Source organism: Morone saxatilis, unplaced genomic scaffold (genome assembly GCF_004916995.1).
Source record: "Morone saxatilis isolate NCDOM2014 unplaced genomic scaffold, NCSU_SB_2.0 Contig15, whole genome shotgun sequence".
Classification (NCBI taxonomy): Eukaryota; Metazoa; Chordata; class Actinopteri; family Moronidae; genus Morone; species Morone saxatilis.
The window spans coordinates 21615692-21639306 of record NW_023339707.1 but is presented as its reverse complement, the minus strand read 5'-3'; the positions used below and the strand labels follow the sequence as shown (position 1 = coordinate 21639306).

The following is a 23615-nucleotide window of genomic DNA, read 5'->3' as shown; positions in this document are numbered from 1 at the left end:
TTTTTCCCCCCCCCCCCCCGTGTGCAGCAAGTAGCAGCCTTCCCTCAAAACAGATACAAAACCCCCCCAAAAAAACAGTCCTAGTCCTTCACACACCCTTTTTTTTTCTCTTTCTTAAGCCCTGTTAACTCCCTGGGCTTCACCAGGTTCATATGAAGTATTCCTTCTTTTCGCTCATAGCCTGGTTACTGTACTCTTCATCGGGGTCCTCTCCCGGAGCCAGCTCCCCCGTCGTCCTGTAGTCTCCTTTGTTGTGGCAGAGATACCGGTAAAGCAGGATGCCCAAGGCAGCTATCGTCAGCAGGATAAGAACAATAACCACTGGAGGAAAAAAAAAACAACGCAAAACATCTTTTTAAAATGCAGTTTTTAAAACATTATGACCTCGCAACGTTAAGGAGAAAAAGTTCAGGATAAAGTGCGAACAGTTACCTGCAATAACTGCCGAGTCTGGACCTGTGGGGGCTGCTGTTGTTACCACTGAAGGGGGGGGGGGATAAAACATGTAAATTGGTTTTTAAACCACTGGTGTCAGGTAACAGACGAAGTAGAAAGGTCATGAGATTGTTCTACTGTAAAGCATCTGACAGGAAGTAAACTGTTATGTCTCACAAATGTGTGGGTCCAGGAGGAGACCGGTTTGTGTGCCAGTAATAGAAAAAATTAAAAAAATAAAGAACATAAAGTGTAGGAGTTACCCTGAATCATGGTGGTGTCTGCTTGTGTGGGAAGTGATGTTAAAAGTCCCATATCTGATGCTGAACACACACAAAAACACAAGCATGACATGTTGGGATAAAACAGCACAAAGTACAAAAAGGGTTACGATATCAGGATTCTTGTTGGCTGCGACTCAGAGTGAATACATTAATAACGGAGCTAAAAATACAAAAAACAAACAATGTCCTCACCCTCTGTCACAGCTGTTGCGTTTGTATACGAGGAAAGCGTTGTCGAAGGCACCATGTCTGATTCTGGAAGATAAAAAAAACATGTTAAAAATGTCACAGGGGCTCTATCTTCAGCACGCAGTCTGCTAGAAGAGACTTGTGTAACTGCATAGCTGCTGGCTGAGGAGGGAATATTAAGTGTTGTGACACAGTAATCTGATTATTAAGGGCTGGGATTGAAACCTGTACGCCTCTTATTTCCTCGGTGATGCAATGAACTTAATCAGAAAACAGACCAGCGGTGGAAGAAATATGGAGATCTTTTAATGGAGTAAAAGTAGGAATACCACACTATGAAACACTACAGCCATTACAGGGAAAAGGTTCTGCTTTTACAATGGTATCAGCAATAGAGCAGCAATGATTGGTTGATTGATCAATCGACAGAAAATTTTACTACTGAGTCGTTTTTTAAGCTAAAATGCCAAACATTCTTTGATTTAAGGTTCTCAAATAAGAGATTTTCCTGCTTTTCTTGTTTACACTACTATAAATACACTGTAAATCCAATATGTTGGTTATATTATCTTATTCCCACTAAACAAGACATCTAGGACACTTTTAATAGGCATTTGTCACCGTTTTCTGGTGTGTTTTTTTGACGAAATGATTAAAAAAGAACCAGTGTGGAGTATTTAGTGGCATCTAGCGGTGAAGTTTCAGATTGCGACTAACTGAACATCACTATGGGGGCTGCGAAAGTCATGAAAAACAGGAAAGGTCTCATCTACAGCACAATAATGTTTTAGTTTACACACGAGGCAGCAGAACGGCCCCCAGAGTTATATTACATTATGGGGTTATTGGTACTGATGCATATATTGCTGTATCTGGTGGAGGTGGAGCTAGTTTGAACTACTTTGCACTCTTGGGTGGGTTAATCTGTGACTACACATCATATTTTATAAAACTATTTTGTATGTAAAGTACAATAAAACAGTTCAAAACCCCAAAGTCAGTCAGTTGACTACAATTTAGGACAAATTCTCACATCTGAGGAACCTGGAACCATCACAAGTTTGTAGTTTTTGGCTTGAAAAATTCAAAAACAGTAGCAAATTGGATTGGAAATGGATTAATCAAATATTCGCTGCAGGATAAAAGGAACATACTTATTTAAAACAAGAATCAAATGTGTGGCAGAAAGACATAATGAAAAGCTCTAAAGAAGACTTACTATTCATGGTTATTTCTGGTAAACTCACTGGTTAATATATACCTGTAAACACACACAAAAAACAAACAATAAACAACCACACATCTCACTGACGTTTCCGCAGTCACTGTTTCTAACCACACTGGAGCTCGACACGATTTATTCAACCGGTCGACACCTTCTTTTTTTTTTTCTCTCCTTCTTTCCCATTGTTACTTCATCAACCACAGCTGACTTTCTTTGTCCCTCTCACTCACTCTTCTCAGGGCAAAACTAAAAACTGCTTCACCACCATTCAGGTCTTAACTTAACAATAACCCCCCCGGAGTGGGTCGCAGGTAAAGTAACTCACGGTTCTCTTCAAACAATCAGACATTGTTCATCACAGCTGTTTGTGTGAGCTTACCTGGGCGCAGCGGAGTGACACTAACCCCGAACTGTCGGCGGCGGTGGTCAACTTTTCAACTCTTTTTTTTTTCTTCTTCTAAAAAGCGAGCAAAACGAGCGCACGCTGCTGACTTTGAGTTTTGAAACTGAAGCTGTTGAGGCGTCTAAACTGCGTCTGTGAAATACAGTAAGTGCATATACTTTTTTTTCTCCCAGCACTCAGTGAGTCATGCGGCACACGCTCTCGATTTCCGCCCCTCCCTTTCCTCCGTCCTGCTTCTCTGGCAAAGATCTTCTGTGAGCGAGATGCATCACTCCTCTGTTAGGTTAAGAGGAGTCTGGTTTCAAAGAGGTTTATTGGCATATGCACAGTAAGAAACACAGTGGTTTATACGTGCAATGAAAATCTTACTTTGCCCGAGTTCAAATATACAAATTAAAATAGCACATATAACTTAAAGTGCAGAACAATGTAGAGTAAACAAAGAAACCTGAGTTGAAAGGTGCTCTGTGCCTCACTTTCCCCCACTTTGTTTGTTTATTTTATGTTTTTTATTACATATTTTTTATTGGCTTTTTTAGGAACATACAGAACAGCTGCACAACAATACATTAAATGTTCTACTCACACATGTTAAAGACTAGAAATAATACTTATATCTACAATATCTAACACGATATACAGAATAGAAATGTATGTATAGGTATATACATACAGTAAAAGTAAAAATAAAAATGGAAATAGAAATATAGTAAGAGCAAAAGAGATATATTAAGATAATAAGAGCCTATATACAAAGTAAATGTAAACATATTCCGCAGTATGTGTTGACAGAAATTAAATAGTAATGAGTTTAAGATTAGTTATAGATCATTACAAGGAATGATTGAAAAATTTCAAGAATAACATAATAATAAAGCGTATTGCACATTGACCCGGGTATTGCCCTTTTAATCGACTTATTGCACATTATTAGCATCAGTTTAATGACTAAATACAACTAAGAAAAAGAAAAACATACACAATATTTTTATATACAATGTTTTTATTGCTGTTTTTAAATATAAGAGCCATTGCATATTAATAAATGAATGTGCTATTGCTCTTTTAGCTTGTAAAAGACACAAATCTATTAATGCACAGTCATCCTTCTTAGCAATAACGTCGCTTGGATAAATACCCAGAATATATAACTTAGACAGACAAGGGATTGTCAGTTTTGTTATCTGGCTGATCATGTCTTCTGACCACATTACATCCCCATCAGCAGTGAAAGAGTGTTCCCTTTAGCGTTGTTACATTTGAACCATGTGTCTGTGATGCAGTTTATACACACAAACATGTTAACAAACAGGCAGTTGCACAAAGTAAAGGCTACCTCATTGTGATGGGCTACAAAGGTACAAAGGCAGAGATAGATACAAGATAATAATTAACTATTAATTACTACATTTGGAGTTACATTTAGGAGGGCGTGGCAGCTAAAGCTTATCTTAAATATATTCTATAAATGGTTTCCGAATTCCCTAAAAGTGAACTGTGGAGCCACATATTGTGGGTGACCTCTCTGAGCCAGTCCAGTTCAGTCGACGAGGAGTCTTGTTATGGTTCGTTAAAGGGCAGATTTATGCATTTGATAATGATTCGTTACAGTAAGGATACAAAATAACTACTTTCATTAGCTACCAATTCATTTGGCTATTATTTTCTCAATTATTCACACATCTAAAATCAATAACTAAGCTTCCAAAGCCAAAACTACTTGTTTTATCCAACCAACAGTCCAAAACCTCAAAGATCTTCACTTTAATATCATAGAAGAGTGATAAGTCCAGCAAATATTCACATGTGAGAATGTTAAATTTAAGCATTATGGATTTTAAGAAGTCAGTTATCAAAATAGTTGATGATTAATTCAGCTTCATCATTTTGGCTCAACCGGATTTTGTGGAGGCGACGAAAAGTAAACATCTTGATAAGCACATTTTTCTTTTTCTTGTATGAAATATTGTCTGAATGCTAAAGGTTACCTGTAGCTCAGCGATTTAGTATTACGCGTACATAAAGTTGAAGGACTTTGGCAGTGAGTAAAAATGAAGGATCAAAATCTGTGGCTGAGAGGCTGAGATATACTGACTTTTAAATTTGGGTCAAACATATTTTCCATAAGGCCACTTGGTGCCACCCCCTTATTTGGCTGTGCCTGCATGACATAAGATATGTTGTTGTCAAATTACAGCTGGTAAACCTTTAAAGTGTTAGCACCACCTTTTCTATTTGGATTCAGCCAACAAGTCAATACTTCTGTTATCCTGGAGGAAGCCTGCAGAAGGCTTCTTGGTTTTGTAACAAATCAACTATCCATGAATTTAATTTAACGTCTTATTAGCCTACTAGATAATGCCCGGGCATAAACACAAACTAGCTCTCCTTCTTTTCTGTTTGTGTAATCAACAAATATTTCCAAAAAAAGTCCACCCACTTTCTGTTCCACACACAATGTTGTTTCTCAAGCTGACAGTGTGACAGCTGCAGAGATCATCAGAGGGAAATAATCATCCACACACTGAAAAGATTTGAAAGGGTTCAAACATTTAAATTTGCTTCATCCTGCTTGAATGCTGTCTTTGAAAACGTCTGTGTTTCCCCTCGATCGTCACCTTTGTCACACACTTGGTGCCACATTTGAGTTCGTATTTCACAGAGAAGCAGGTTTATCACCGTCACCTATAAAATCAGAAAGATCAGCAAGTGGTTTCTGTGTCCTGATTCTGGCCGCCATAACAGAGATCCTCGTTGTTACAATTCAAGAAGTGAGAGCCAGTGGGGACAATAGACCTCGACAAATTTCAGGAAGCACACATCTGATGTCTTCCTCTCGTAATGAATGTAAGTGTAAGTGAAAACACATTTTATATCATCAAACTAATCTAGTAAAGACATCTTGTTCTGTAAAACACATTGTAACTGAAAAGTGCTATACAAATATTGTTATTATCATCTCTTAGCCGTTTTAGCTCTAGAATTCATTGTTTTAATTCAATGTTTTCATTTTTTAGGGGGAATTTGGTACAAATAAACTTTTTAAATGCTTTAAATTAATAACCATTAAAGCAGAAAGACATATCTCTATAGCTTTCTTGTGTTATGTTGTGTTCATAATGAAGTGAGCTGAGAAATGTGGGCTGAGTGAGAGATCGCTGTTTTTGTCACTATCATGTTAAATCTCCATTGGCAGAGAAGCATCCACAGCTTTTGACACAATATTAAATTCAATTCAGTTTTAAATTCCATCATTTATTTTATACAGACGTCCATCTATTAGCTGTACCCTTGAGGGTGTGTGTGTTGTAAATAATTAAAATCAAACAAATGAGTATAAATGTGAAACAAAAAATTTTCAGAATTACACAGTGATTTATCTGTTCTGTGCACAACTAATTAACAGATCACATCTTTGTGCGAGTGCAACAGATTAAAAGATTCAAAAAATGAATCCCTGCCAACAAAACTGGTTTAGAAATAAAATAGATAGAAATAGAAGAAAAGAAAATCATTGACTTCTATTTACGTTCAGTCTTTAGGTTATGTGGTTACATGAGAGTGGAGTTGATCTCAGTTCCTTTCTAAACTGAGACCACAGTACAGTATGTCTGCATACGTTGATCTATACTGCAGGACAGTTTTGTAAACCTATAAGTGCATGTGTGTTTGCTGACATTACACACATGAGATAACTTATCTGGTTATAACCTGTCTGATGCAGAATATAATGGAATCTGTAGGACAACATTTGCTCCAAAAATGACAAACTCACCCTGCTGTACACATGTATCTATACTTTTTTGAGAGGATAATTAAGATAAAGCATTGCTGTTAAAAAAATATTACAGATTAAGATTTACCCATACTGTGTAGTCTATTCACAGCTGATTTCAATAAAAGATAAATAAGAATACTAGCACTAACGCGTCAATGCACAGCGCATCATTCATGACACCACAGTTGGACACTTCAGTGCGGCTGTCTCCACATTTTTTCCCTCTTGTGCAGCTGTTGACTTCAATCTCTTATGTGCTTCTCTGTTAAAGGAACACAGAGCAGACACAGATTTATGAAAAGCTCAGTCAGAAACAAGGTAGAAGGGAGCAAGAAGATTGATATGTGACGGGTTATGTGCATGAAAAACATACAAACCTTCTGTTAAAGTTTGAATACATTAAACCGTTGTGCTTTTTGAGTCCGGAGTTGCCTGTTTCTCTGCAGGAGCATCCTAAATGGGACAGAAAAGTGTGTGAAACAGGAGAGTCTTGACAGAAAACAACGCATAGAGAAGGTTTGCATCACTGTTCCTCAGCTGTGTGCTAATCAAACGACAAACCTTGTGAGGAACGCTCAGGTCCTTAGAAACTTCACCATTCTCCAGTCCGTTTGGTTTAGGAGGGTTGAAGGCTACCGGGCTGTCTTCTCTTTCTTCAATGTGCAGCGGGCCGTCAGCTGCTGCTGCCAGCTGGATATCCAAGCTCTCTGAATCACAGGAGTTGTTCAGTTCAGAGCTGCTCTCACTTGGTGGAGCTTTCTCACCGTCTCCCTTATTCTCAGACTCTGCAGGTGGCTTAGGCTCAGATTCCTCTTCCTTCTTGTCCTCCTCTTCCACCTGATTGCCATCTTCTCCCAACTCATTTCTAGCCGTCCCTGCTGCAGTGTCTTCTTCTGCAGATGAGATCTCACTGTGGCTCGGTTCTGCATCCAGGTCCCTGGACTCAGAGGTGGGGCTCTCCGAAAGAGGCGATTGCGGGGAGACCGTAAGGGTGCTGCTCTCTCTGGACAGAGTACCCTGGCGAGATTTGTCCGGGGACCTGAAACTAAACCTCTGGCCAGGTCTGGGACTATAGCTCCTGTGAAACTCAGAAAAGCTGGCTTTCCAGGCCTTAGGGGATATCAGAGATCGTCTCTTCAGGGAGCCGTACCTGAAACATTATGATATGAGTAATATCAGACAAAAAAGCAAGGAAATTGTTTGAAGATTCTGCTTATATTCCCAAACATCGACATCAATTTATTAAAATAATCCAGCCCAAATGTTCACTGGAAAGCCATCTGTCAGATTCTTGGATGTACAGCATTGTCAGTGAGGAAAATATAACAAATAATATAGTAAATATTGTAGCTTTAGGCCATAATTTGCAACTGTTTGGCCACAAAACATGTGGAATATTGCCTACAGTGTTTTGTGAGAACTTGAACTCATGAGTAGATAATATCATTTTGTATCGAACTAAACATAATGTCTTTAAAATGTAAAGCTTAAAAAACAACTCTTACCGTTGCAGTCCCTTTACAGCAAACACTTTGTCCGGATGCTGAGCCTGCAGCTCCTTTATCACATTCTGCAGATCAAGATTGAGCTGAAAAAGGAAAGGACTGGTCAAAAAATTATAATTTTATAACAATTGTGTGGTAACTTACTTCAAATGCTCAGCCAACACAGAGCCAAACATACCGTGCTCATTTCCTTATGGAAGATGTCTCTTAAATTTGATAGAGCTGAGAAGACTGAGACGTAGCATCCAATACGGCTAAAAAGGGAAAATATCACAACATAATGTGAAATGTGAACACCTTCAATATATCATTTGATAATAGAAAATAATCTATCAGACCTTTCATAGAGTGCAGGCAGCTCTTCTTTTAAGTCATTGTTGATTCTCTCATAGACACTTTTGGCAGCATTCATCTCCTCTTCTGCCTACAGAGTAAAACATTGAATTAATGTTAAAGTATATTTCAGAGCAAGGGAAGGTTGAAATAGGAGTGCAAGGAAAACAAGAGAGAGATATATATGTCATTATTGATCACCTTGTTTATCTTGACATCATCCTTCTTCTTTGCAGTCTGCAGTGCCTCCAGGTGGTGACGGGCAGAGTCGTAGTCCACCAGTTTTCTTCCCCTTTTGGCTATTTTCTCCTGCAGATTGAAAAAAAGGGTCCAGATAAATTATGCATGAGTGCGTGTGTGAACTATTTCTGTGCCTTTGTTGGTTTTTGTGTGTTTGCTCTCAGGCCTTTTATCTGTCTGTGTATTCACTTTTGTTTGCTTGCATACTTGCTTCCTCTTGTCTTACCCTGACATCTGGGAATTGGCTCACATAGGACTCCATGGTGCATATGGCCTGGTCTGATAGCTTCACCTCGTAGTCATTCCACAGGAGGTCCTCCCCCTTTATTAAAAGGCGCAGCATAAATATTGGATTAATTATGTATAAAGAGCGGGAGAAAAAAAGGGGTTTGGTTCCCCTGGCGATGTGTGAATCTTGCTGCTTTTGTATACAACAAAAATGTGCAGAGCTGTAGCTGCTCTGGGTTTTTATCACTACTGACCTCTACAATGGCTCCTAAATCTTCCTCCCCAGCCCAGTCAGTTTCATATGACTCAAACAGAGACTGGGAAAGGCGTCTTGAAGCCTCACGCATATCTGTAAAAAAAACAAAAAAACATTTTTGTCTATATAAGACCTGCAGACATAAATTTAAAGCTCTGCAGCATCTACAAGTAAAAAACACACTCACCTCTAACTGCATTAATGTAGTTCCTCAAGTCCTTGTACATTCGGTTCCCATCAGTCTGCAAATAAGAGGTGTGTATGATTGTCAGCGTTTAGATTTATTACATTTAAGATGTTTGATTCACTGAGTATAGTCAATAAATCATCAGTGTCTACATACACAGTGAAACATGTTAAGACAGCAGTGGGGAATTTATTTCTTTTGAACGTTTGAGCAGTTCAAATATTTAAATCCATTTTACTGCCCAAAATAAAGCAACTCCATAATTATTATTTCCTCATTAAATAGAGGGGTTATTACCTGCTGGTCATTAAACTGCTGGAGAGAATGTTCGAATTCCTCATCTTTGCTCTCCACGGTCTTTCCCAGCCTTTGCAGTACCTGCAGAAAAAAAAGCCCATAGCTCAAAGCAACAGCAGCTAAATGGCAATAAGTTATTTCTCTTGTTATTTGGGAAACAAAAACTTGCAGACTATTACCTTTTCTTTGCTTCTGCTCAGCTGTCTTTGGACTTTTTTAGCAAAGTCACCAGAGCTGCCTTTTGGACTCTCGGCCATATTTTGTCTTGATGGTGTTTATTCCTGATGATTAAGGGGAAACAGAGAAGAAAGAAAATATTACAACAATACCTCAAGACCTTTGGTTTATGGACTATTTGGCCTTAATGTCGCACATTGAAACAAGTGCTTTACAACAACACACCTGCACCTGGTCCTCCATTATATAGTATTATTATTAGTATGGGGTAGTAGTACAAGTAGTAATATATCCACATATTTATATTACTCATATCGCTACATAACAAAGCTATATTACTAATATTATTTGTCATTGTACTTTTAAATGATATGCTAAATGATGATTTTCTTTTCTATGTATATCAAATATATTTCATAAAATTGTATTTGTATTGTATTTTATTATTGTGTATGTTACTTATACTGCACAGGATATATACTTAAAATTTTATTTAAATTATTATAAAATTTTTGGATTTCCTTTACACAGATATTTGCATTCACATTATTTAATATAGTCTAGGTACTGTATAAATATATATATATACATATATATATATATATATATATATATAGAGTCATCTCTCTACTTTCCTAAAATTCTCACTTTATTTGTATTTATTTAGTTTGCTGCACATACTCTTGTTTATTACCTCTTCTCTGTGCTACTGTAACATGTGACTCTTATGGCTTTTTCATATATAGAGAATATTTAAATGAAAAAAATGTTAGATGAAGTAGCAAAAATGGGGAAAGTGAAGCACATTCAAATAAACTCTCTGTATTCGCCTCAGTGAGCAAAGTAGTGAGAGACGTCCTCTTTTTTTTTGGGCCTTTGGAAGCAGTGATGGAAAAAGTACTTATACAACTAAAAGTCCGACATTCAGAGTTGGTAATAATATAGGAAAAGTGGACTAAAAGTAAATGTACTCATTATGCAGTTGAATGGCCCTTTTCAGAGTTGTATTATATATTTTATATTACTTTATTTTAAATAATTGCATAAATGGGGTAGAGGTGAAGCTATATTTGACTACCATCTATACTGTTGGGTAGTTTAATCTCGTACTGTATGACGTACAAATTTAATGTTCTTTTTGCTTCTACTTCACTTCTACAATTCAGATTAATATAATATAAATATTATACTTTTAACTCCACTAAATTTGTGTACAGTTATAGTCAGTGTCAAATTAAGTTTTTACACGTAAAACACATATTAATCTCATAAAATAAAATACATGGTTACAGATTATACTACATATACTACATTGTGTAAAATCTTTCAAATTAGCGCCACTTTGACCAACTATAACAGTTAAATATAATAAATACAAAAACACATATATGTATTACATTGTATTCTATACTATATTATGTTATTACATAATGCACTACAACATATTTCTATATTACATACAATAATACAAACAGTTTTATATACTTATCATTATATATTGTTGCTGCAACACCTGAATTTCAAATCAATAAAAGCTCAGTGATCCATGAAGGTACCCAGCACCTCAGCTTGGGAACCACACTTACTCTGGCTCTGAGCCTCTAATAAACTACAATACCCAGAGTTCCCTGCGGTCAAGCCACTCCCAGCAGTAGAATGGCAGCGGTGAACTTTAACCACGGTGTTGATATTTCTTTGGCTGTCGGAGGAGTGGCCCTATGACAAACTACCAGTTTCCTGCGCTGCTCGCCGACCTGCAGGACGCGATCATGGGGAGCACTCTGTTCAAATGTGCCGCCACCGACCTCGGCATCCAGTGGGCCGGCTGGGCTCTGGCTGCAGCTTTCAAAACCGAGAAGTTTTATGATTTGGCAGGTAATGTGGAAAAGTGGCTCTTCTTGTGTGTTGATCTGCGACCATGTGCAGCCTGACTTGTTATTCAGATCAATGTATTAGTGAAAAGTGTAGCGAATCATATATAAACCTATAGGTAGGTCACTTATTCACAATTCATCTGTGCACTTCCTATTTAATTTCATTATTACTGCAATGCATTAGGATGTTGAACTGTCATGATTATAAAACCTGTTATCTAAAGCAGCTTTGTTGTGAAACAGGCAGAAGGCTCCTCCTTCAGATTAGGAAGCAGAAACATATCCAATCAGCTTCAGCAGGGGCGTACAGAGGATTCTTGGGTCCCTCTTTTTGAACCAGAAAGGGGGATTTTTGTGGGCCCCAAAGTAAGAATCAGCACAGCTGGTCTCTCCACTAGTGATTTGTGCTTCCTGGTCTCACTTTTGCATTAATAAACAAACTGCCTGAACATTTATAACAGTAGGTGAAAGTTGGTAATCCTGTTTTAGTAATATTAAGCAAATACCGAATACTGAATTAATTTGTGTCTATGAGAGGTGAAGCAATTAGTCGATTAGCCGAAACTCTTGAGACTGATTTAAACTGATAAAGTTTGATAAAGTTTGTCACTTTTTGAGCAATAATGTCCCTAATAGTCCCTAGTTCCAGCGTCTTAACTGTGAGGATTTTTTTTTGTTTTTTGCCGTAGGTGATAGCAAACTGAATATCTTTTAGTTAGTCGGACAAAATAGGCAATTGTGAGGTGTCAGCCCGGGCTTTAGGAAACATTTTCACCATTCAGTTAGCAGATTGGCAGATTAACCAATAATGAAAAATAATCATTAGCATTAGCTTTAGCTGCAGCCAGAGTATCCTCACTTTTCACCCAAGTAGATTGTGAGTTTTAACAAAGGAAGTTATGAGCTTAAAAAGTTAAGTATGACAAACTTAAATACAGACAATGGTCAAATCATTTGTCACACGTAGAACTTTGCAGCTTACCTGTGAACGGCAGTGTCTGGTTTCTTTATAATTTCCCAAATGAATCACCTTGACACTTCTCTTTTGACTCGTCCTCTTCTGGTTCTCCACTGTTCGCTGTGCTCCTAGGAAATTTTACCCTTGAACTTTGGAACCAATTGTCTGCAGTATCCTGGGTAAAAGATTTATTGAACACGCCTTACTCTGCAACAAGTTGGGCCGTTCGCCATGCCCATGTCCCAACCCAACCACCCTCTACGAAATCTACAGCTTCTCTCTCTTTTTTTCCCCCCAGGGTCTGGCACATTTATACTACTTGCCCACCTCAGTCGTATCTGGGGAGGAGCCACTCATGTCCGTCAGAAGGTGCAGACTGGGTTGGTGACAGCGTGGGGACTCAGGTAAATGAGGCAGCATTGACCCTCATTCTTATACACCCAGTGCACAATTGAAAAACACTCAGAACAATGAAAATTATACCCTCTTGCATTAAAAACCCACAGAGTCGTGTGTTAGTTATGGAGGGTCCTTGGCGAGGTCAGAGGAGGAACTAATGAATGTGAAACCTGAAGTCAGGTTAATGAATAATGCCTGGGTTAATGTGAATGGACGTTAACCATATTCTTTCTGCAGGCTGGGGACATTCCTCTTCATGCGGATCTTGAAGGACGGTCATGATCGCAGGTTCAACAATGTCAGAGACAGCCCGGGGACTTTCTTTGTTTATTGGACTATTCAAGGTACTTGGAAGCAATGTAAATGCCTTCCTCTCAGTGCCACAGTCCTTGAGCAACTCAGCACCCAGCTAAAGGGAGGGTAGCCTTGTATTAATCACTGTCTAGTTTGTAGCACTCACATGCATTTTTTTCTAGGTAAGAGCTGTTGGGTAAGTTAAATGCATTTAGTTCATGGAGCGTTTCAGGAAAAAGCTGGTTGAAGATGATTCATATTTTCCTGTTTCTTTCAGCCATGTGGGTATTTGTGACTCTCCTGCCCACCCTCATGCTGAACAGTGAGAAGCGAGATGTACCTCTGGGAACGAGGGACTATATTGGCTGGACTGTATGGGGCCTTGGCTTTGCTGCTGAGGCTATTGCTGACCAGCAGAAATGGCTTTTCAAGCGTGACCCAGATAATGCTGTAAGTCAACAGACCTGATGTTGTGCAGCCCTTAACTGCATTAATATCTCATTCACTAACTGTATGGTCTAATTTGCTTCTGTGCCTCCAGGGGAAGTTCATCCAGAGTGGACTATGGGCCTACAGCAGACACCCAAACTATTTTGGAGAGATCCTGCAGTGGTCGGGTCTCTGGCTCTCAGCCTCATCCGTGATGCAGGGTCCCCAGTACCTGAGTGTGGCGTCACCTCTCTTCGTCTGGTTCCTGCTACGTTACGTCAGCGGCATCCCCATCCTGGAGAAGCAGGCCATGAAGAAGTGGGGATCTGACGCCGTCTTCCAGGACTACATCAAGAACACTCCTCTTCTCTGGCCATGGCCTAAATTTTGATGTTACATATTTGTTATGTTTGATTCAACTACCAATAATTTGCCTCCACGCAAAGGATTTTTGCACATTCAAGCCATTAAGTGTTCTGAGCACAATACTTTGAACTGAGTGTGCAGCTATAATCTGTCACTTTGTAGTTATTCTGTAATTTAAATTCCAGTTTATCATTCCTAGTCTTTACATAAAAGCCTTCTGTGTAAGATCTCTTGTGATGTTTAATGACTGAGAGTTAAATAACTGCATTGTAGTCAAGGCTGTAAAGCCAGGACACCCCGGTAGCCCACCCAGTAGAAGTGGCACCCCATGCACCAGGGCTGGGTTCATGCTGCAGTGGCCAATGCGTTGTAAATTATTAGAAATTATTTTCACCTTAGTCTCTAAATTATTTAAATTTACAGGTTGGACATCTCTGCCATAAAGATTTAAGAAGTTGTTGGTTTTAACCAAACAAGTTAAAGGTGTGAATGTTTTAAACTGGTGGTTTGAAAGAAGAGTGAAGGAGGCCATTTTTGTCAAACTGAAACAACCATCAGTCATCTGCCAGTAGAACCTGTTTGACAATGTCCCCCAAAACTGACAAAAAAAAAATCCCCTTTGCAGCCACTTTACATGGTGCGCTTTCATTTTGTCACACTATTTCTGGTGTACGTATGCTGTTCTCCCCATGTTTAAACAATACCACTTCTTTTCTGTCAGTGATGGCTCTCCTGCTACCATCAGCTGTGGACTGCTTTCCAACATGGTCCAACAACATGTCTACACACCAGTTCTTTTTTAACATAACCTAAGGCTTCCCAGGACGTTTAGGACAAATCGCTAGGTGCACTACATCAATAGTTACAATTTTAAGCTAATATGGTATAAATGGACGTAGTGCAGAGGTCACAACATTAAATATGTATGTATTTATAAGAAAACAAGACATTTTTGTAAAGGTTATAAATGTATTTTATAAGTTACATGACTTTTAGAGCGTGTCTTTGTGTACAAAATTTGTGCTAATGGTTAATCAAATAATGCCACAGTAACTGAACTGGCCAATCATACAAAGTAATTGCCTTTTGCGTGGGATTGCTCATAAGTAACCTCCCACAGTACAAACATTACACAGAGCAATAAACAGAGGGGCAAAATTATCAGACAAAGATTACAGCCTGTCACATAAACCAGTGAACAATGTTCCTGATGATCACTGGCAGTGCAGAATATACTGGAAAACACAACGGCAGTAAAGATTCTTAAAAAACTGTCCCCCTATTCAACAGATTAATCACCAAAAACATTGCACCCAGTAGCGTTTGTAGATCATGCCGGAGATCCTGCCAATGAGAAAGGTCTGGCTTGAGGTCTAGCACCAGTTTGTAGTTGTAGTAGTAAAAGGGCAGGGCATTGTGAGATTGCTAACATGTACAGCACAACTACCTGGGAGACAATCAAATACAATCAAAAAACAAACATCAATACTAAAACATAATGTTACTTGCAGTCACATATTCAATTACAACCTAGAATGAAATGCCAAAGAATCAGTTATTCAACTTCTGAGTGACACATGAGTTGAAAAACTGTCAAAAGAAATGATTAAATGTAGAAGAGGATCACAATAAAACTGTGCATATTACAGTACATATTTTCATGTGCACATTCTTCAAAAAGAGTAATATGCAGTACATTCTCACATGGTATGAGGTGAAATGAGAATGCCTCGTTAAACATTTAGCAAAAGCATCAGCTCTAAAGACACACGAGTGTGCATAGATAGGAAAACCTATTTGGTTAAAAAAATAATCACTTTACAAACACGTAAAATCATCAAAGTACAACTCTTAGTACTGTGAAACATTAAAACTATTACAAGAAGACTAAGATGGAGGCGTTTATAGCTATAATCAAAGCAGTACCAAGTTATGTGTTATGCATAAATGTATTTGTTGTTATTGCAGGATAAAAAAAAAGGTTAAGTGAAGCTGCTTTGGATTATTTGAGGAGTGGAGATGCAAAGAATTTTCCTTGGCGTGAAAATCCGACTGACGATTTGCTCTTGCTTCCAAATCTGCAACAAAGAGTGCACATAATGAAATTTAATGGAAGTAGGAGTCAAAGTCAATACAGCAGAGTCAATGGAGGATAATGAGATATTTTACAGTAGATTAACTTCTATGAAAGATGTCAGTTTTTAATCTAAATCCCCCTAAAAATAGTATATAGCTCTCTCTCTCCTGAACATTTAAATCAGCAGTACACTATTAGTCATTCTAGAGGAACTTAATCATTGATTGTTAAAAGCAGGGCAGGAGGGGACTGTGCTCGTATGTTTACCTGGGTGTCAGACTGGACTTCATGCGCTGAGACAAGGAGCTGGAGGAGGGGGTTTTATTGAGCTGGTGCTCTGGAGTGGTCAGAGGTCCCAGCATGCTCACTGCAAACAGTACAAACATTGAGATGAGACATCAGCCAGCAAACAAGTGCCCCGACTCATACAAGCAGAACCACAGACAAAGTTTAGTGAGCGTGTACTTCTCTCGGGGGTGGCATAGCAGTTTGCATTCTCGATGATCAGGTGATCCAAGTTTGGCTGCTCGCTTTCTGCCATCACAAACTGGCCCCAGTAGTCGACCGGCAGAGCCAACAGACGCTCCACGACCTGAACGGGAAAGGGAAATCATAAAAATGTACAAAGACATTGGGGTGATTTCAGCGTGTTGCCTCATTCTAGACCAACATGCTGAGTTGATTATGTAAATGCCTTAGGCAAGACAGAGGGGAATTACTAAAAAAAAAGTCTATGGTATTATGATGTTCTAAAGGGTAGTATTACATAATAAATTAGAAAATAAATGTTTGGTGGTCTCTGTATGTTGTAGTCAGTCTCTTAAATCAAATTGGGATTCACAAAAAAGTGTGATGATTATTGATTAAAATAGTTATAATTTGTGTAAAACAATCTTTTAATAACTTTTTAATATTATTAAAATCTTATCTAGACTTTGTCTCACGATTGACTCTTTCAAACTAAATGTTTAAGTGATATTCCTTAAGATTGTCATGAAATCAAACCCATTTTTTATAGATATATTTCAGCAGTAGGCATTCTTTTACATTCTGTAATTAACTCTTGATGTAGTAGTTAGTTGTTAGTGGCAGTGTGACATGATGAATGACCCAGGCCTACCTTAGGCTGTCTTTTGGTATCCTGTAGGATTGTCATAGGGTCCGGGTTGGGAACTGCATGACCCACAATAGTTGGACCAAACACTCGAGCCAAGTTACTGATGTCCATCCTAGTGTCCAAACTGTCAGCAACTCTGAAAGGTTTTATTAGATTAAATTAAGTTTCTTTATTGTATGTGAATATAAACCATTCAAAGTGTATCTTAGGTTATATAAACTGCATTTTTTTGCCTGTCTGAAAATCAGGTAATGAGATATGGTTCAGGTGTTTAATAAATTCTTAGCATATTCTGCCTGAAGCAATTTAACCCAATTACATTTAGAGGATGCAGCAAAATTCAAAAAAGGTTACAGAGAGACTAGATACTTCTATGAATATCAGCAAACCCCAACACTTAATCAGTAGCAAGAATATGCAAGGCATCAGAGCAGAGGAAATGTTTTTAAATCAGCTGCATTGGAATATGCATAGCTCAAATTAGATATATTATTATTTTTAGAGGAGAGTAGCTGCTAACCTCTTAAGGTGAAGGACTAAGAAGGCCAGAGTGTCTCTGTTGGGCTGTGGCAGGTCACTGATGGTTTGGTACATCAGAGCTAAGCTGTTGTCGTCGTCTGAAACCTCTGAGAGGGAACAAAGAAAACAATGTTGTTAGCAGAGAACAAGAAATGGGAGGTTGTGTGGATTTATTTTTAACAACTCGAAAGAAAATGTGCCCGACTCCAGTGACAAATAAATACTAAAAAAGGCAAACAAACAGAAAGATCAATCTCTTTCTTTGCCCCGGGCAAGTGAGATTTCCATCACTGCTTAGTACAAATTGAACAAAACAACGTAGAAATATGCATTTAACACGTCTGTTGGTTAAATGTTCAAGAACTTACACAAACTTTCAAGTTATTTCAATGTCTACCAACTGCTTTTATGTAGTGTGCCATTATTATTATTATTATTTTTTTTTAAATGGAGCCCTCCACATCAAAAGCAGCAACCAACAACACAAATTGTTTTTTACACCAGTCACACACACACACACACACCGGCTGCATCCATGAAAGTACGGTTGAGGCGGAAGGTGAGAAGAGGCTCCTTGAGGTTCCTCAGGAAGTCCTTGAGGAGGCCTGTGATGGCGTTGATATCGTCCACCTTGCTGAGCACGGGAACGGTTTTGCTGCGGAGGAACTTCTCCTTCAGCTCCTTCACTGTGCGATCAGCGCCGGACAGACGGTACAGTCCAGCCTGAGAACGGAGAAACACAAAATGTTCAGCGTTAACTTTTCTTCAATGAACTCAAAGTATCTGTGCCCAGCCACTGATCGCCCCATAAGACCACAACTTCTCGTTTCTACGACCCTGTTGTATGCATTAATTACAGAGCTTTAGTGGTGCTGGTAGGTGAATTTTGGACAGATTATCTGGTTCCCCCTGCTTCCAGTCTTTATGCTAAGCCAAACTAACACTCTCCTGGCTCTAGTTTTGTACTTAGTGCACAGAAATGGTGGTGGAATCCATCTTCTTATACAATTTTTAGAAATGAAGCAAATTTTTTTCTATGTCAAACAATTCATTTAAGTACAATTTCTTCCCACTATATATAAAAAAAAGAGAAGAATAAGAACATTTTCTTTGCAAAACAGCTGACATAACGTTTGTCAGGCTTAGGGCCTATGAAGATGCAATTTCTAAGTGACAGAAGAAGAAGCTAATTTGTTTCAGACGGAGAAAAAAAGCCAACATTTCATAACCACCTCAAACAAAACCTATAGAGAGAAAGTAAGACGGCAGAAAAACATTAAAGACAGAAGGAAGACAGCAGCACAGTCATACCGAAATCTACTGATTTGGAGCGCTTCCACAGTCCAATTACAAATTTAATCTCCCAGGAACAGATTGTAAAAATCTTAGTTTCAGCTCTCTGTCTCAGCTAAAGGGAAATACATTAAAAGATAACTACTGGGGTGTGAGGCTTTATAGTCTTTCACATCGCTGCATATTATTAGGACAGGAAACACCTCTCACCTCATGCAGGCCCCTTTGCTCAATCTCACTGATACAATGGACTACGAGAGGAGGAATCATGGGCGATGTGTCTGGGACGTAGTCTGCAAGCACACCCTGGAAACAAATGAGAAACGGGATAAACTTTCAGCACTGTGGTAACATTTTAAATTGGAAATAAACTCAGTTTAAGTCCATTCACACACCTCCCCGATTTTGACCGGTGTGCCACCCATGTTAGGGATGCATGGCAGAGGGCAACGCTCGCGACACTCGGGGTGCGAGACCACCCTGCAGTCACGGCACTTCAGTGAAATCTTTCCAAACTTGATCCTCTTTCCACAGGGCACGCACGATTCAGGCTTAATGACCTACAGAAAGACATTTGACAGGATTTAGGAGGCTTGTGGGTCAACAGCTACGTATATGTTCAGCTAAAACAAGATATTAGACTTTGTTTTGGTAAATTAGCTGCATAACGGATAGATGATAACAAATAAGTTCAAATACATGTATTATTACAGAACAGAATTTCCCATAAATCCAATAGAAAATATGTATTTCTAGTCAGGTTAATTCATTCTGCAATTCTATCACACAAACAGGTTCTTACAGTTTTGGAGACAAACTCATGATGACGGACGCCCCCGTGGTTCTGCGGAGTGCTGGGCTGCATTTTCATTTCTCCTTCAGGGATGCCAGGATGCTTAAAGACGTCCTCAGACTTGACTGATTCAGACTCCCAGTCCATGGTAGCTGAACAGGAGGCAGACAACAAAATACTTTTGGCACACATCCACGATCATTCTCCAGTTAGGAGAAAATGTTAAATCACTGCTGCAGAGACATCCATACAAATAATGAGAACATTATTGTAAATAATAGGCAGTCTCCTTTAATCGAATGTGTTTTGCTTTTACTTTGGCTGAATAACAGTGACAGTACATTGATTTTGATCTGACATTAGCCTATGGGTTCAAATCTGTCATGTCGCCATTATTTCAAAATAAAAGCATGCATGGATTAGATTAACTAAATTATATAATTTAGGGATTTGAGTAATGACATTTTCGGCTGATTTTGACAGATAAAAAAACAGCAGAAAGAATCAAGTTAGCTGGATAAGAATGAACAAGATCACTTAAACTGGGATTAGTTAAGCTGAGTACCACCCAAGGTTAAATACTGCATCATAACGAAAATCTTACTGGTCTTTCTCCTGCTGCGAGTCCAGTAAGGAACAGTCTCAATGGTAGAAACCGCCTCAACAGGTCCTCCGTTCGCAGGAACAGTCACTGTGGTCTTCGTCACCAGGGTCTCATTTCCCTGTCACAAATAAAACACTCAGCTTTCAGTTGCCAAATCAGAATCATTTTATTTTGGTTGCCATGTTTTAGTTGTTTAAATTTGTTATTAGTTATCGTAGTCATGCGTAATAACACCACGTTTCAGTGAAAAGGTGAGAATGAGTAAAAACCCTACCATCTCTGAAGTTCGGCCTGTGGATCGAGTACGTTTGGAGGCGAGTGGGGGACCATCGACATGGTTTCTCGAGGAGCGCTGAAATCAAGACAGCAGACATGAGATCTTTACCAGTGAACACAAAGCTCATCTTACAAATACACTTGTTTAAAAGGAGTAAAGGTGCCCGTGTCCTTAACGTACCCTTTTTTCTCGTTTCTTGAGTCGCACTGTCCTCACCGTAGAGGAGTCCCAATCCTGTCACAGATCAATCACACAAAGGAAAGCAGATTATTTTATTGTATATAACATTAATTTAACTCTACATGACACTGAAAAGGGAAGTACTTACAAGAGAGTCATCAGTTTTATCATAGCTGATATCTGACAAGATGGAGGCGGACTCATCTATCGTCTTCAGTCTGTCAGGAGCAACAGAAGATACGTGTTAAGCCAGTCAACAGTATTTCATCCGTTTTCATTTGCCTTCACCCAAAACAGTTTTGCAAATTGTTTTATTTGCCATTTTATCCTTTAAAATGCCTAAATGGAAATGCATTTGAAAGTTCAGAGTGACTTTAAAGCGCGGCAGAATGGTGCATTCATGCGATAAATAGATGGGAAGATGGGAATGGACGGGGGAAAATGAGTTCCCCAGTTCAGAGTAAGCGTGTGAATACAATTTTGTATTGCATCCAAGTCTCAAGTGTCAGATGTTCACACATGCAAATGAACCCCACCACAAGGTAAACCATCAGTGTACTCTCTCTATTGTACCATATGGCTCACAGAACAGCTAATGTAGCAGAGGCACTGCCAGGGACTCAAAACTATGAATGAAATATAAAACATGTCTATATTAAATATATATATTGCTGTATGTGTGAGCTTATTACCTTCGGCTGGTATTCAGGTTGGCTGCTGCCTGGCAGTTTGTGTTCAGGAAGGCCAGAGCCGAACGCTGCTCTGCACTCAGCTGGATGCTGTTTGAGGATCCCTCACTAGTCAACAGGTCCCGGATCAACTGGATCTGACGGTCCTGTGTTATAGAAATACAAGAAGAACCGGGTGAAATAACAGAACAAACTGAAATCAACACACATTAACGAACAAGGGTTTCAAACATACCAATTTCTCGCAATCAGCCTCAGCTTTTTGTCTGCGCCGGATCTCCACATCTACTTGGTTGCGGGCGTGTTTCAGTTTGACCTCCAAGGATCCCCGCTCCGTCTCCGTCTTGGTGAGGGCCTCTTTGCAAGATCCCAGCTCGTGCTCGGTCCTCAGCCATTTGCGGCGGCAGTCATCAAAGTTTTGTGCCATCTGGATGAAGTCTGGGGAAACAGGATGCACATTGTTACAGCAGTAATGTGGGCAGGCATGTATAGGAGCCTAAGGCAGCTGTCTCAAATCAGAAAGACAGTAAATATAAAAACTCAAAAACAATAAAAACAATAAAAACTACTCACTGGGTTCAATGTTCTCATTGAGAAGGTCAACTTGCGTCCTCAGCTTATCATATAAGCTCTGGAGGCTCAGCACAGCCGTGTCCATGTTGTTCTATAACTGAGACCTTTTTAAAGAAAAGAAGTACATCAAACTAATTACGTTTAATTCATATGATAACAAGTGGTTCTATAGAGACTGGGATTGGTGTGGAGCTGTGTTTAGAGGAAATGGAAATTAACCTTAAACTTGGCAACAAAAACAATGCATAAAACATATCAATTAACCCCTAATTGTAGCTTAAAAACACAACAATAACGTTATATATTCCTCATTTAACACTCCTCGTCTGATAAAATCTGCTCTCCAGGGAAATGCGTTACACACACAGTTAACTGTATGATTGAAAGAAAACATGGCGGGTCTCACTTTAGCTGCTAACTTGTTATGTTTTTATTTTTATCTCGCATGTAAGCAAACATTACCTAGCAACAGCTACTTTACCGTTTCGATAGTGAAGATATTGACAGAAACAATCCCTTCGGCGATGTTTGGCGCACTGCTTTTTGTCCCCGTTTCTTTTTATTTTGCCTTTAGCGACGAGCTCGTTGTACCTTTGTCCGCATCCTTCCGCAGCCACAGCTGCTTTGACCGCGTTACATTTCAAATTTCGCCGCTAGCCAATGAGTGAAGGAGGTGCGGATTTTCATAATAAAACCATGCGTAACGGTCGATCGTCGCTTCGGCGGTACTAAGTCACACAGAAACGAGTACAACCACGAATGTTAAATGTCAGTTTTAAAAATGTTATCGATTACCTATCAAAGAAGTAAGGAAAAAAAAGCAGGAATCAAAAAGAAGAAAAAAAAAACAAGACTTCCGGTCACAACTTTCAAAATAAAATCCATACCAGTGAATAAAAGGGTTTTATTGTTGGAGTATGTAAGTGGAAAAATAACGACTACACATTGCTTGTTAGGTCACTGCATGAGTTTAACTGACAGTGTCAGTATGCTGCTGCTGGGAGGGAAGGAGTCCTGCATCTGTAGCACTGAAGGAGCAGTAGAACAGTGTGTTTAATTATCACCATATTGCTGTATTTGTGCAGTCAGTCCTCCCATACAGCCATAACCTTAGGAGACCACTTCTTAACACTGACCTCAGTTATCCTGAGCTCTTTCATAATTTAAACACCACTTAGTTCTCATCTGTGGGTATAATATATTTATAATTTGACATGTGCATGAAGATGGTGCGTTAAAATGTTTTTGCTTTTACTTTATTGAGCAAATATTAATTCAGTTCATTCAATACAGAGTACCGGTACCAAAGCTCTGGAGAAATGTACATTATAAAAGTTGCAAGTGCCGTATATTCCATATTATAAAATAATAGGAAAATAAATTACATTTCTACAACAATTAAAATATGAGAAAAGAAAACAAGAAAAACTTTAAGACTTAAGAAAAATTAAGGCACTTCAGCATTGCTCCTGAAGGAATCATGAATCATTATATTATTACATAGGCTACAGGAATAACTACACGATGATAATTATTATGTTTGAATGGAATTTGACAATTAGTCTATAAGTATTCAACACAACATATAACAAACTAATGGATGAAAATTGGCTGTTAATCTTTCACAAAACATTTT

At 38.8% G+C, this 23615-nt stretch overlaps 3 protein-coding genes across 3 annotated transcripts; 1 reads left to right on the top strand and 2 right to left on the bottom strand.

Annotated features, from left to right (window-relative positions):
* Nucleotides 1–3583: 3583 nt before the first annotated feature.
* bin2a (bridging integrator 2a) lies at nucleotides 3584–12481 on the bottom strand. Its single transcript, XM_035657176.1, has 13 exons — nucleotides 12394–12481; nucleotides 9540–9641; nucleotides 9361–9441; nucleotides 9064–9118; nucleotides 8875–8969; nucleotides 8619–8714; nucleotides 8354–8461; nucleotides 8158–8243; nucleotides 7998–8073; nucleotides 7820–7902; nucleotides 6876–7464; nucleotides 6692–6767; nucleotides 3584–6576 (listed from the first exon to the last, which is right to left on the bottom strand). Exons 2-12 carry the CDS (start codon nucleotides 9615–9617, stop codon nucleotides 6714–6716), a joined length of 1401 nt encoding a protein of 466 aa, XP_035513069.1. The 5' UTR covers nucleotides 9618–9641; nucleotides 12394–12481; the 3' UTR covers nucleotides 3584–6576; nucleotides 6692–6713.
* Nucleotides 11188–14082, top strand: si:ch211-210c8.6. Its single transcript, XM_035657177.1, has 5 exons — nucleotides 11188–11412; nucleotides 12668–12773; nucleotides 13006–13112; nucleotides 13340–13512; nucleotides 13604–14082. The coding sequence occupies exons 1-5, from the start codon at nucleotides 11256–11258 to the stop codon at nucleotides 13880–13882; spliced, it is 822 nt and encodes a 273-aa protein (XP_035513070.1). The 5' UTR covers nucleotides 11188–11255; the 3' UTR covers nucleotides 13883–14082.
* A 730-nt stretch (nucleotides 14083–14812) lies between these two features.
* racgap1 (Rac GTPase activating protein 1) lies at nucleotides 14813–22626 on the bottom strand. The gene is made up of 17 exons (XM_035657175.1): nucleotides 22461–22626; nucleotides 21980–22083; nucleotides 21642–21844; nucleotides 21410–21552; nucleotides 20866–20935; nucleotides 20718–20771; nucleotides 20535–20612; nucleotides 20261–20378; nucleotides 19666–19808; nucleotides 19259–19423; nucleotides 19074–19169; nucleotides 18095–18293; nucleotides 17572–17677; nucleotides 17055–17187; nucleotides 16400–16526; nucleotides 16202–16301; nucleotides 14813–15935 (listed from the first exon to the last, which is right to left on the bottom strand). Exons 2-17 carry the CDS (start codon nucleotides 22062–22064, stop codon nucleotides 15860–15862), a joined length of 1896 nt encoding a protein of 631 aa, XP_035513068.1. The 5' UTR covers nucleotides 22065–22083; nucleotides 22461–22626; the 3' UTR covers nucleotides 14813–15859.
* Nucleotides 22627–23615: the final 989 nt, after the last annotated feature.

What these genes read in the sequence shown, in the direction of transcription:
- si:ch211-210c8.6 (XM_035657177.1), top strand. Translation starts at nt 11,256, where the DNA reads ATGACAAACTACCAGTTTCCTGCGCTGCTCGCCGACCTGCAGGACGCG. An exon ending in GAAGTTTTATGATTTGGCAG is followed by an intron (nt 11,413 to 12,667) that starts GTAATGTGGAAA and finishes TTTTCCCCCCAG; the next exon opens with GGTCTGGCACATTTATACTA. An exon ending in TGTTTATTGGACTATTCAAG is followed by an intron (nt 13,113 to 13,339) that starts GTACTTGGAAGC and finishes TGTTTCTTTCAG; the next exon opens with CCATGTGGGTATTTGTGACT.
- bin2a (XM_035657176.1), bottom strand. Translation starts at nt 9,617, where the DNA reads ATGGCCGAGAGTCCAAAAGGCAGCTCTGGTGACTTTGCTAAAAAAGTC. An exon ending in CTGCCTGCACTCTATGAAAG is followed by an intron (nt 8,074 to 8,157) that starts GTCTGATAGATT and finishes TTCCCTTTTTAG; the next exon opens with CCGTATTGGATGCTACGTCT. An exon ending in GCTGTAAAGGGACTGCAACG is followed by an intron (nt 7,465 to 7,819) that starts GTAAGAGTTGTT and finishes ATAATGTTTCAG; the next exon opens with GTACGGCTCCCTGAAGAGAC.
- racgap1 (XM_035657175.1), bottom strand. Translation starts at nt 22,064, where the DNA reads ATGGACACGGCTGTGCTGAGCCTCCAGAGCTTATATGATAAGCTGAGG. An exon ending in AACCTGAATACCAGCCGAAG is followed by an intron (nt 20,936 to 21,409) that starts GTAATAAGCTCA and finishes TGCTCCTGACAG; the next exon opens with ACTGAAGACGATAGATGAGT. An exon ending in TTAGTCCTTCACCTTAAGAG is followed by an intron (nt 17,188 to 17,571) that starts GTTAGCAGCTAC and finishes AAAACCTTTCAG; the next exon opens with AGTTGCTGACAGTTTGGACA.